Below are 13,131 nucleotides of genomic sequence, written 5' to 3' on the forward strand. Positions count from 1 at the left end.
AGCACTTTAAAAACCTGCCTCATCCCAGCTCTCGGTTCCACTGTGTGCATAGATCATCTGGGCCACAGACACTTTCTGATACCTCCAGGCTTTGCCCCTCTGCTCTAGCACTGCTGCCTTGCCTGTCCAAGCTATGGAGATTTTTTTCCTCTTCTGCAGTGCAACGTCTCCCTTGAAGGGAAGACAAGGGAGCAGAACAGGCGACGACGCACGGTGTCCACTTGATTCAGGTCTTGCTAAAAACTGTTAACCCCAGCCTACTCTCTCCATTGTTAACGGAGGAGTGTTTCACTGGGTGTTTGTCAGGACCAGAGACCATCAAGGCACCCAGTAGATCTTTAAATGCAGCTTCAATGCCACCTCCAGAGCATAGCGGCCTCTGGATGCCCAAGCACAGCAGGTCACCATGCTTCAATGGCCACCTAGGTGCCAAAATGACAGCAAAGCCCTTGTGGATGGTGGCAGAGTGGATCTGTGCCATTAACTTTTCTGAAAGCACAGCCATACCCACAGAGTACCGAAAGCAAGTCTTAATCATCGCGAGGACTTCCTCTGTGGATATTAGTAATCTTCTCGCTTCCTCTGAAGAACCCCCCTGTCTGCTGGGCTCAGTCTCTGCAGAAGCATCAATAAAGCTCAAACTTTGCCAGGTTTCACCTAGAAAAAAACAGCTTTTCTTGGAAAAAAAAAATCAATCAAAAGTCAGGCAGGCCCAGCAACATACTGCCCAGGCTGAGTACCACCATGGCTTAGCTGCACCTATGCGTGTGATGCAGATACCAGAGGTTTCTCCTGCCCTTTTGACTTCATGCAGTGATGAACGATTGCTCTGCAGGGTCCCCCCGCTCTGGTCCTCCTTCCCACAGGCACATACACCTGTGCTGGTTTCCAGTGTCCTAAGGGCTGACTCAGGAGGAGCTGACCAGCCATGGGCCGACTATGGCTTCTGCAGAGCTGCCACCAAGGTGAGTACTCAAGTCATGGCACGGCTAGTCCTGGGTGGCCCCTGCTCCACATGCCCAGGGTGATCCCCCCTGAAGGGAGCAAACTGGCCTTGCCGCTGCCTTGCACAGCACAATTGCCTCCTCTCTAGTGACCCACCCTGGTGTGAGTACGTGCTATGGGAGAGCTGTCCTCTTCACACCTTCACATCTGCTGGACTGTTACCAAGGATCCATAACCTGCTTATCCCACAAGAAGTGAACTACTGTCTGTGCTCTGTCCCAAACTCCTCTTATCTTTTTAATAATAAGGAGATAAACGGTACTTTGGGAGAAGAGAAGGGCTGGCAGCACCCCTGAAGGGGAAGAACTCTCCCAGAAGCAGAAAAGTCCTGCTGTTCTGCTTCATCAGGGAACAGGCAGTTAACTCACTTTGCCAAGGGTATGTCTGGGCTCAGAAGACAAGAAGCACAGACTTGTGCAGAAAAGCATCCAAGAAACTGCTGCTCTGCTGACTGAGGCTTAGGAAAATAACTCCAAAAGGCAGAAGTTGCAATCCTCCATCCCTTACTGTTCTGATTTTCCCTCCATGCACAGGCCATCTGCTCTGCATCCCACGCTCTGGCATCAAATTTGATGTCTCCTTAAAGCTAGAGGGTGTCTTGACCAGCTTGCCAGTGTGGTCAAAAATCTCAGGTTGCACTGAGTTAACCCTGGAGTCAAAATCACTTATCCAGGCTCCTCAGGAACACAAAGGTGGTGATTCCCTGGGGCTTCTTAAGGATACTCTTGTGGAAAATAGCTGGCAGCACTGCTCTGTCCTGGTGCATGTTTCATTTTTACAAAATCAGCCTACAGAGAGACAGTATAGTGCAAGGAAACGTGCATTAGACTAAAAGTCAGGGGATACGATGCAAGGATATAGGAAATATGCCCACATGATGCCTAGGAAATCCACTTTATTAACTTTGTGTCCTTTGTTAGGTTCTGTCCAATATGCGCAGCAGTGATGCTGACAAGCCTGCTCCTGACAGTAAGAATCACCAGGACCTGCACAGATTTTACCGAGGAATAAGCAGTATCTGCATCTTCAGGGCAGTTTCCTCCCACGCCTTGGTGTGGGGCTGAGATCTGAAGGAATATGCCTGCCCCGGGAGCAGAGAGGCGGTAGGGATGCTGGAGCCGGCTCCTTCAACCTGCGAGCTCTGGCCGAGGCGGTTGAAGGAGCTGGGGACAAAGGCGGCCGCCCCAGTGGGAGGGCGGACATCCGAACAGAACAGAGCGGGGCCGGGCCCCGGTGACAAAGCCCGTGGCCGGAGGGCGGCAGCAGCGGAGATACCCCGGGAAACCCCGCTCCGCTTCCAGTCCGAGCGGGCGGCCGGCGGCTCCGGCTCTCTATACGCGCCTGCCGAGAGCGGGGCCGGGGCCGCTCTGGCGCCGCTTCCCCGGCGGGCGCGTTTTCCTGCCTGTCCAACCCCACCCTTCTCCGGACTGGTGCTCCCTCCGGTAGTTTTTCTTTAAAAAAAAAGGAAATAAAAAATAGCAAAGAGGGGGGTGAAAGACCCGTGAGGGGTGGGAGCGGTGAGCCAGCCCCGGCTGCGGCGCGCAGGGCAGGGCACGGCAGGGCGGGCGGAGGGAAGGAGGGAGCGGCCCCGTCCCTTTGTACCTGCCGTTTGAAGGCGCCAGGCGGCCCCGCATTGGCTGCGCCGGCCGCGGCTCCGGTAACACGAGCCGGCGGGGCGCGGCGCGGCGCACCGGGGCTCAGCCAGCGCCCAGCCCGGCAGCCAACGGGGCGGTGGGGAAGGCGGCGCTCGGCTCGGCACCCCCCAGCTCCGCCGCCAGCAGCCAGCTCTCCTCCGTCGCTCGGCCCGGCTGGGGCAGGGCCGCGCCTCCCTGCCCGGCAGGAGGTGGGACCAGCCCCGGCGCTGCCGCCCGCCTCCTCCCTCTCTCCCTCCCTCCCTCTCTCGCTCCCGAGGGCTGAGCCATTCCGGGAAGGCGCCGGCTCCCCCATCGCTCCTCGGCAGCGCTGCACCGGCATCGGCCGCCGTCGCGCCGGGCTCGGCCCCACGTCGCCGCGGAGCTGCGGACGAGCTGCGGCGGAGCGGAGCAGCAGCCGCGGCGGCGGGTGCGGGGTGCCTGGTCTCCCACGGCGGGGAGCGGCTGGGAGCGGCGGGCGGCGGGGGGGCGAGAGGACAAGTGGACGGAGCGCCCGGTAACGGGGGGGCCGGCCGCCGCGTAGTTGTTTTGCCCGCGGTAAGTTGACTGATCCTTTGGGGAGGCTTCGCTTGGAAGGGGGTAGCGCTCGTCTCCCGGCTCCCTGCTGCCCCCAGCCCCCTTGGGGGGGGGTGCCTTTTTTTTTTTTTCATTCTTCCCCCCCCCCATCCTTTTATTTTTATTTTTTTAAATTATTATTATGGGGTCTGTGGGAGAGCAGATCTTCCAGTCAGGCGTTGCTCTTCTTCCTTGTCCAACGCTCAGCGAAGAACTATAATATTTTTTCCCTGAGATACTGCAGTGAATTTTAGTCCCAAGAAATCAGGCGAACAAAATAATCTGAATAACCCGAACCATTTGTTAACGTGTGAGAGCAAACGCTGCCTAGGTACAGATGATGGCAAAGAATTCCTTGGAAGGGTCTAAAGAAGACCTGAGCAAAATTTCAGAAGAGGAGATGCTGAGGTGGAGCAAGGAAGAGCTGGTGAAAAGACTGAGAAAAGTGGAGAATGAAAAGATGAACTTAATGGTGGAACACGGCAACTTAATGAAGGACGTGAACCGGCGGCTGCAGCTCCACCTGCACGAGATCCGCGGGCTGAAGGAGGTGAACCAGAAGTTGCAAGATGACAACCAGGAGCTGAGGGAGCTCTGCTGCTTCTTGGATGATGACCGGCAGAAAGGCAAGAAGCTATCGAGGGAATGGCAGCGTTTCGGGAGGCACACGGCCAGCGTGATGTGGAAGGAGGTGGGCATGTACCAGCAGAAGCTGAAGGACTTGGAGGCGAGGCAAGAGACCCTCCTGAGGGAGAATGTGGAGCTGAAGGAAATGGTGCTCATGCTGGACGAGGAGCGGAGTGGGGCTGGCTCGCGGAGCTCCATCGACAGCCAGGCCAGCCTGACCAACCTCAACGGTGGCTCGGCCACCAGGGACGTGGGGGACGGGAGCAGCACCTCCAGCACGGGCAGCGCGGGCAGCCCCGACCACCACCACCACCACCTCCACCACCATAAGGCCGGCGACAGCAAGGCTGCGGCCATGCGGAGGTCTATGGATGACCTGTCTGCACCCCTTCACCACCGGAGCATCCCCAACGGCCTAAACGGTGAGCCTCTGCCCCCCACCCAGCCCCCTGGCAGCAGGTGCCACTGGCTTTGCCTTGCGCCACCTCCTCTTGGCAGGTCCGGTGCCCCTTGGCAATGGGGTGAGGGATGCCAGAGGAGCGGAGTCCGGGCCATCCCCACCCCTGCCCATCCTTGCTGACCTCTTTGGAAGAGCAGCCCCGGGGGCTGGGGAGGAGCACTCGTGTGAAGGGGGGGAGTGGTGCTTCTTGACTGTGTTGTTGATGTCTGGGACTGAGGGTTGGAGCCTTCTTTATCTGGAGGGCTGGTGTTTTGTTTTGTTTGTTTGTTTTGGGTGTTCTTGACAAAAAACAGCCCTGACTTTTCAGGGTTAAATAAACACTATTCTTTCTATCTCTTCCTCCTCTCTCTCTCCCCCCTTTAAATACTTTGGTTTACATTTGTCTTGTTTGTTTGCTAGTTTGATAAGATTGATAAAGAGCCTGGAAGAGATTTTGGAAGCATCTGATGAAAGTGTGGGTCTATCCCACAGAGCATCACCTGTTAGCTCCATGGGCTCTCAGGGCAGGCTGGCTCTGGCATGCTCAGCTGTTTTGGAGAGGTGCAACTTTCCCCTTCTTGCTCCCCTGCTCAGCTTCAGAAACAGGAGGTTTGTTCATAGAGAAGCGATCGCTCTCGAAGGGACGCTGTACTTGCAATTTTGTTCAGCCTAGTCATTAAAGTTAGAAACAAGCTCTGTGAAATTGTGCCAAGCCTCCTTTGACAGTTTGTATTCAAGCAAAGTTTCTCCTGTTGTCTAATAGTGATCAAGCATTAAAATGATAACATTGGAGTGTCTTTAAAATGGAGATTTTTTTTCTCTTTTGAAACCAACAAGACCAAATACTTCTAGAAGGAGTAGATTGGCAAGAGAGTTCAATAGGAATCAAACCAGGCACCAATCTAATTACTTGTTGTATATAAGGCTCTTTTTAATGTTCTTAATCCTCTTTTCTAACCAGAGAGGACTATTTTTTGGTTGGGGTACCCTCTCCCCTTTCCCCTTCTCCAAGCACAGAGGCTGGAGCCCCAAAGATTGACTCTGAGTGGTGTCAGCAGTGGATGTATTTACCACATAGAGCTTTTGGTGGTCCTGGTGGGACTAAGGAGTGCTGGTTCTTTTTTTTTTTTTTTCTATTTGTGATTTATAGCAAGTCCTTATGCCCCAAGAGATCTGAGGACACGCAGCACTGACTAACCCAGTTCTCAGATAGTTTGTTCATGAATTTGCCATGTGCGGTCCTGTTGTCTCAGCTGTGTGTCTCCACTTACAGCTGGAGATGTTCTGGCCACCTCACCCAGTAGACGGGGATTGCTGGTTTCAAGGGTGATCCAGCCACCAGCTGTCGCAGGGTACATCAAGCATGAAATGTTTGTTGTTTTTGTCTTGCTGTCTTGCTCTCTCTCCTAGTGTTGTGTAAATCGAAAGTATCTGGTTTGTAAATCTTCAGATAGCTTCTGCTCCTCATGTGACTAGACTTTATTTTCATAAAGCATTGATGGCCTCTCCAGAGGCCTGGAGAGCACTTGGCAAATATTGAATGTGCTGTAACTGTTTTGGGACAGAAGGGCTTTGCAGTTCTGGTTTGTGAACCTTAGAGAACATCCATTTTAGATATTGACAGCTGACTGTGACAACGACAGATGAATCTATTCCTGTTAACCCAGGGCTCTTGTGCGTATGGGACACCACCACAACCTCAGAGCCATCCTTTAAACCTGGTGTGAGGCACTGCAGGATTCCTCGCATGCGATTCAAGTCATCCCGATCTGCATAAAGAGGAAAGTCTTTGCTTGCAGAGCTCAGTCCTCATTGCCATCCTCAAACACTGTGTGCTGGACAGTGCCCAGAAGCATCATTCTGAGGGGACTGCGAGCTGTCTCATGTCCTACCCTATGTAGGGTAAGTGTAGGGAGGGGTGGTAGAGCATCTGCACATGGATATGTTTACATGCGTGCAACTGCACCCTTTCTCCTGCTCTTGTATAGAAAGGAGGAGTATAGGCTCAAGCATTTCATATGTGACCTTAGGTTTTGGTGTCTTCTGGTTTGGGCATGCCCGTGGAAGATGGTCTCTGTGGGAAGCACTGAAGCTAGGTCTTTGCTGCCAACCTGTGAGGCTTCAGTTCTGAGCGTGGGACAGATATCATCCGCACTTTTAAAGCTAATAATCCTTGTAAAGATGCAAACAAGCCTGATCTCTCCACTTAGGTAGTGAAGCAGTAAAATGGCTTGAATAGTTGTCATTCTCAGATAGCATCGGTATTCAGCAAGGCCATTTCCCTGACTGTGCCTTTGGAAATGCCTCTCAATACATATGTAAATACAAAGCTTATCAGGCCCCTTTTTCTGACTGACAGCAAGAACTCTGGGAGGGGAACTTGCCTGGGACCAAGCAGCAGTTCTGTTAAGCCTGTGACAATATGAAGGAGCAGTGCAGGTGAACGTGTAAAACCACCCCAGTGAGTCAGGTGGGTGGTGGAGCTATCAGGGAGCAGCCCCACAGCCAGCATCCTGCTGTGTCTCCTGCTGCTGTCTCTGCTTTCTGTGCATGCAGCCTGGACCTCTGCCTTTTTATTCTCTTTTTCCTGATGACTTCTTAATTTTTTTTTCCCAGGGATAAAACAGGAGGGAGTAAGAGGAGAAAGCGTGGCTTTTCATTTTGAGGTTGCATACTTCAGTGTGGTTTGCTACAGCACTGGGTAACTAACCAGTGGATAAAGCAGAGACTGCCCAGCCAGCTCAGCTCATACCGCAATGGACAGCCCTCTTACAGTTTCTTAGGGAGGGTGTGGGTGGATCTGAAAGGGGTGCAGGGCAGAATTTAGCATCTGTAGTAAGGACCCAGCAGAAGTCTTTGACAACTGATGGGACCAAGGCATGGTGAGCTGCTTGCTAGAGCACTTTGCATATGGAAAAGATGAAGAGTCCTGAAATGTGCTGCCCCTGCTAATGGTATCTGTTGGGCTTCTTGTGGTGCTCTGCTTTTCTAGGTATTGAGAAGGACCGTTTCACCTGTTCAGTGCTTTTCTAAAGGAGTCAGGATTATGGTGATTGTTAAATGCTTCTAGGGATGTAGCTTTTTAATTAAATCTTAGTGAGCAAAGTTGGATTAAGTATTTCTCATGTTCTCTTCAGCAATCCTTTGGAAGTGAGTTGGTAAACCAGGGCTTAATTTAGCAATGAAGTCTAAATTTGTCAGGTGAAATCAGTGTAAATGGTATAAGTTTAAAAACCAAAACCAAGCCAAACCGTGATCCACCTTCACTTTTTTGAAGTCTATTTACTTTCATAAACTGGCTTTTTGGAAGCTGATGTCCATCCTCTGTGTGTGAGTTTGGAGCTGGGCTGCAGGACAGGAGCATCTCCAAGCTTTGTCCTGGGAACTGGCCGGTTGCATCTGTGTTGACTGATACGCCACGTTTCTCATAAATCTACCCACAGATCCAGGACAGAAATCAAGGGACAGTCGCTGTGTTGTACCTGTGAGTGCTTTGGCTTTCCTTTGTATGCATGGTGGGCATCTCTGTGCATATGTAGTTTTTCTGCTCATCCAGCTTCAGGCAGCCCTGTTGGAGTGATGGCCGTTGCTACTGCCTGGTTCCTGCCAGAATACAGTTTTGGAAAAAAAATGCATTCAGAAAAGAAAGACAGCAACATGGATTGATGTTAACATCACCTGGGGGAAGGAAAAAGACTTCAGGTACCATAGGTTATGTTCCTGGACTGTGAGATTCATGGGAACACTGGGAGGAGTGGCTCAAATCTCCCTGAGGCCAGGGCAATGGCTTCACTGGTTTTAGCCTTATCTGGATCTGACTGGGACAACTGTTTCTATCCATTGGCAAGCCTGGGGTCATACAGACTTGTTAGCTGGTGATGTTCCTGGGATAAAATCCTGTGCGTTGTGCATGCAGGTAAAGCTTTCAGGTTTTAATTATTTTTTCCCCCATCAATTGAATATTATACTCACCTTCCACTGAAACTGTTTGCTCTGGATTTCCAAAATGGACATTTGCCTTATTCCAGTTGTGTATTTCTTTAGTAACATAATTTTTTTTTTTTTTTTAAATTTAAATCGTTAAAAGCATCAACACTTATAAAGTGGTCAGAGAGGCCCAGAAGAAAGCTGTGGGTATGGCAGACAGCCTGTAGTAGCAGAGATGTTAATCTATGGCCTCTTGCTGTTGTCTACTCCAGCGGAAGAAGAATGGTCTCTCTGGGTGAGGGGGTGGGAAGATCTTTGTGTCTATTGATTCCCACTTGTAAATGTCCACATATTTAGCTAAGGGGTACGATATATTACAGTTAAAATGGTGGCAAAGAGAAATGGCTGTTCCCTGTGGGTTGGTATTGATCGGACATACAGCTACCCTGCACTTATTTCTCCTCTTCTTCACAAACCCTTTAGGCCAAAGTCCTTTGTTTTTATTAGCATATTTATAATCATTGTACATATTATTTACTATGACATATTAATGAGGCCTTTGAGATGAGAATATGCAAGGGCAGAAGCAAAGGGTGAGGTTCATCCCATTTAATTTATTTCCAATGTAGACTTCAACATCTGCATCCCCTTGGGCTTCCTTTATTGGCCATGTGGAGAAAGACACTTTGATGACACTTTGACTAGATTTATATCAACTAGGTCTGCTTTAGAGTGAGAAGAGTTTTACACTAACTGTGTTCTTTGCTGGTGGAAAGGTAGCCTGGATGTCTAGTTCACATGCAATCACCTAAAATCAGGTGAGATCAGACCTGTTTGAGGTGGTGTCATGACCACTGTCCACTCTTCCAGTGCAGCTTTGCTAACCCTGGTGAAAGACATGAAATCGCCCTTCTCTGTGCCACTCAGATGTCACCCCTTGCAGTGCCCAAACTGCCTGGGTACAGCAGTCTGACTCAGAGAAAGCCCTGTTCTCTGTGATGGAGACCTGTCAGAGCTCTGTGGCTCCTGCCATGCTTAAGCAGACGTTCAAGCGACTTGACCAACTGATATATTTTCTTTTATAAAGAGCACTTTTCATCCTCTGAACATTTTTTTGTCTTTTCTTGATACTGCCATATTCAACCTGTTGGTATTTTTGGTGCTGTAGGCACACATACAGGTTCCTTGTAATTAAGGCAGGAAACCTGCCCTGGGCTGGTACACTAGATGTAAGACCTCTGTAGACCTGTTTGCGTCTCTTCTGTGTAAGTTCAATGAGTTCTGCTAATAGGTTTATCCATACTGAGATCTCAGGGAATAAGGATACAGCTTGAGTCTCTTGTAGCCAGTAGTCTTGGGCCACTCATCCAAGGGGCTTCAGTGGAGCGATCTACTCCATTGCCCATTCCCGCCTTCTTGCTGGTGTGCTGCCTGTGTGCCAGCTCGCTAGACTCACAAACTTCAAGGTAGCTGGTGTCCCTGAAAACAAGGCTTAAAGCACTTAAACTACGTAGTAGAATTGGGCCATATCTGGAAATATATTCTGCATAGTAGTGCAGTCAAATCTGTTTTCCTCTTTCAGTTTTCTATAGAGATATCTTGTTCTCAGATGTCCTGTTAAGTGAAAAAAACTTCTATTGATTAAAACGCAATTTTCTATGGGCCTTTGATGGAATTATCCACTTATGCTTGTCAAAAGCAATCCAAATAAGAGGAGTAAACTATGTTGGTTACGTGTAAATAATTTTGTCCTCTGGAGGCATTCCATCAAATAAAGCTGAGGATCAAATTAAATGGTGATCTAATTAAGTGGCAGGCATGGGAACCCAAAATGCAGCCTTGGCAGGTGTTATACTCGATATGTGTGTGGAGATGAGGGGCATGAACATTAATACTTAACAGAAGTGTTGTGACTGAAAGTTCGAGGGTTAATGCTTTTGTGGGGACACAGCTGATCACATCCATGAAACCTGGGTCATACTGGAGGCCCACTCTGGGAGCCACTGGGCTTTTTATCTGCGCCAGCATGGTGGTGGCCTTCCTTGCATCTCACACAGACATGTGCATGGCAGGGTCTGCTGTTGTCCCCTCAGGCTGGCCCTGTGGTATCCTTCTGTATTGTGGCTGCCCTTTGGAGATGCTCAGGGAGCACAAGGATGGACAATGGCTGTTCTCACTGGTAGGCGAGATGGAGGTGAGGTGCTTAAACTGGCAAAAAATGTTTGGTACATATCAGAAGATGTGGAGTGAGGCAGATGAAAAAAAATATCAGCCTATTTAACATTCTCTTAAAATCCTTGGCTCGAGGAAGGCTGAAGTCCTTTCCACACTCACGATTGGGCTTTAATGCATTCCGCTGCAAAACACACGACATTGCTCGCGTGGAAGAGGGAAGGTTTGGAGGCTGCACATCCATTTTTCCTGCGAATTAGTAGCGACTGGCTGGGTTTGCTTCTGCATTCTGTATTTTTAACCTGACTTTTTGTCTGCCAGCTAGAATTCATCCTGCCCTGTCGCCAAATGTCATCATCCCCTTGTGGTTAACTTGCTGCAATTCATGAAACACTTGGCTGCCATAAATAGTTATGTGCAGAGGTTCCTCCGCACGCGGAGCGGGGAGAAATTCGCAGGCAGCGCTGCAAGGCACTCGCACACTAACATGTCCACCAAGAGAAAGTTGACCCACTTCTGCAAATAGATAACTCCTGGCAGAAAAAGTAACAGTGTCTCAGGGAATCCATCTTCCCCTTGCCTACTGAATTGTGAAGCAAAAAGCAAGCCAGCTCCATCTTCTGAATTAACCACGATGTGAGCACAGTACTCCCCATTGAAACGAGACTGTGTGAATCAGCCCTTGATCTGAGGAGGGCTTAAAATGGCCACAATTAATTTGTGATTTTTTTTTTCCAATATAATGAGCACTTTTGTTAGTGAATGAGGTGTGTGGAGTTCAGGACTCAGCTGCTCTTAGGCATTAGGTAACATTTATCACCATGGCAATTGAATGCTGCTGTACAGGTTATTTTGAACATTTTTCTAGTGACTCATGTCTGAGCCAAGACCATTTATGCCAGGTTACTCTGATCCTTTTGCATACAGGTATATATATATATATATATATATATAATCTTCCTTCCCTTAAGTTGCTTCTTGCCTTACTCTTTGCCTCTCTGAGGAAGCTCTTTGTTTGTACTTTCTTGCATCTCTGAGCAATAGTGGTGCCAAGTGTTCACCCTGCTCAGAGACTCTCCTGTAAAGGGTCTTTGTGAAAGATAGTCCTTGTGAAGTAGATTACAGGCTATTGGTTGGATTTGAGACTTCAGGGATCTCGTGGTGAGATTGAAGCGATCCTAAATGTGATGTGAATTAGCTTATTGTTTGCATGGGCTTTTCCTACAGGCTTGTAGGACAGGATGTCTCCTGTTTGCCTGGGGTGGCTGTGGTGAGAATGGCCTGAGCTGTCTGTAGCAGAGGGAGCCCCAGCAGTGGGTGCTGGGCTGATGGCATCGGGTCTTTGGCCAGTTCTAGACTGCAGTCTCAGGGGTGACACGCTAGCTGTCTTGTGCAGTTGTGTCAGCCCCAGCTTGCTGGCAGAATTAGTTCAATCAAAGCAGGAGTGCTCTGAAGGGCCCTTCAGTCTTTGCTCTGTCCCCCAGTCTGTGCAGTGACACTCAGGACAGCATGCTGCTGCCTTGGCCCCCATTTCATCCCCAAACTCCTCTCCTGCTGGGATTTCATTCACATCAGCAGCATTTGAATGTTTTTGGGAGATGGAGCATGAAGCATGTGGAGCAAATGGATGGAGCAGGGCTCAGGCTGGGAAGCAAGAGGAGGTGTGTCTGTGTCTGACCTGCCCCTGCCTTCCTGGGACAGTGAAACGAGACCATGTGGTGCTGAGAGCCCCGTGCTGGTGTGGTGGGGAGAGCTGCGCGGTGAGAGCTGCTCCATCCTCTCACTGCTGAAGACCCGTGGAGAGGAAAGGAGCAAGCAAAAGGACCACTCAAGGCAGAGAGTAAAACCAGACCATTATTTCAGAAAGGAAGAAAAACTAAGCCTTACAGCATTTCCAGTCTCCAAAGCTTCATATTTCTATGGAAACCAATGCAGCAGGAGGCTTGCTGTCAGTCTCTGATCTAGTGGGGTTGACTAGATTTAAAAAGATGTTTGTCCTTCCCCACATCTTCCCTCCTGGATCATCTGAAGACAGGTTACTGCATGTCACAAATCCAAGGTTAAAACCTGCATTCCTGGTTTCCGGCTCTCCATTAAGTGCTAAGCAGTCTCTGGAGGGCTTGGCATCCATCTTTCATCTGCGGTTTTTTACTTGCTATGGTACATTTCATTCACTCTGTGACACTTACTGATAATGCCTTGTCCCATAAATGCCACTCCTGTGACACTGTGCTCCTTGAAGGATGGCTGTGACGTTGTATCAGGCCATGGACCATTTATTGGTGTGGTACATCTCAGTGGCCAGCGGAGTTACTGCGCGGACATTGTTTGGCTTGAATGGTGTCTCTACACTTGCTTTAGTCTTTAATTGAAAGAAGATCCATAATGTCTTTAATCTCCAACAATGGACATAATCTGACCTTTTTAGGTAATAGTCTGCTTGATTTTTGTGTAGCCAGAGGACTGCCCTATGTTATATACATGTAGCTATTTACCATTGTCAGGTTGATGTTTTCACTGGCCTCCCCGCATTTTTTTGTTTTGGTAGGATCTGCTAGAAATGGCTTCAGGACAACCTACATAGAAGTCCACTGTTTTATGCTGGAGTGGCATCCTCAGATGCTAGCAGAATATCAGTAATAGAGAACAACTCATTTTGGTTGATGCTGAATCTTTTTCAGCTCTTAACAAAGGTGTTAAGAAAATTGTGTTTTTATGTACAATCTCAAAGCACTTTTGTGATGCACAGTATTC

The 13,131-nt window shown here is 49.3% G+C and overlaps 1 protein-coding gene across 1 annotated transcript in view; it reads left to right on the forward strand.

The window, feature by feature from the left end:
* The first annotated feature begins 2,163 nt into the window (after positions 1 to 2,163).
* Positions 2,164 to 13,131, forward strand: part of CCDC85C (coiled-coil domain containing 85C) — a 113,138-nt gene continuing 102,170 nt past the window's right edge. The window contains exon 1 of the mRNA XM_080346082.1: positions 2,164 to 4,261. Coding sequence (XP_080202208.1) covers positions 3,550 to 4,261 — 712 coding nt within the window. The 5' untranslated portion in view covers positions 2,164 to 3,549. The remainder of the gene's footprint in view (positions 4,262 to 13,131) is intronic.

Source organism: Nesoenas mayeri (genome assembly GCF_963082525.1).
Source record: "Nesoenas mayeri genome assembly, chromosome: 5".
Taxonomy (NCBI): Eukaryota; Metazoa; Chordata; class Aves; order Columbiformes; family Columbidae; genus Nesoenas; species Nesoenas mayeri.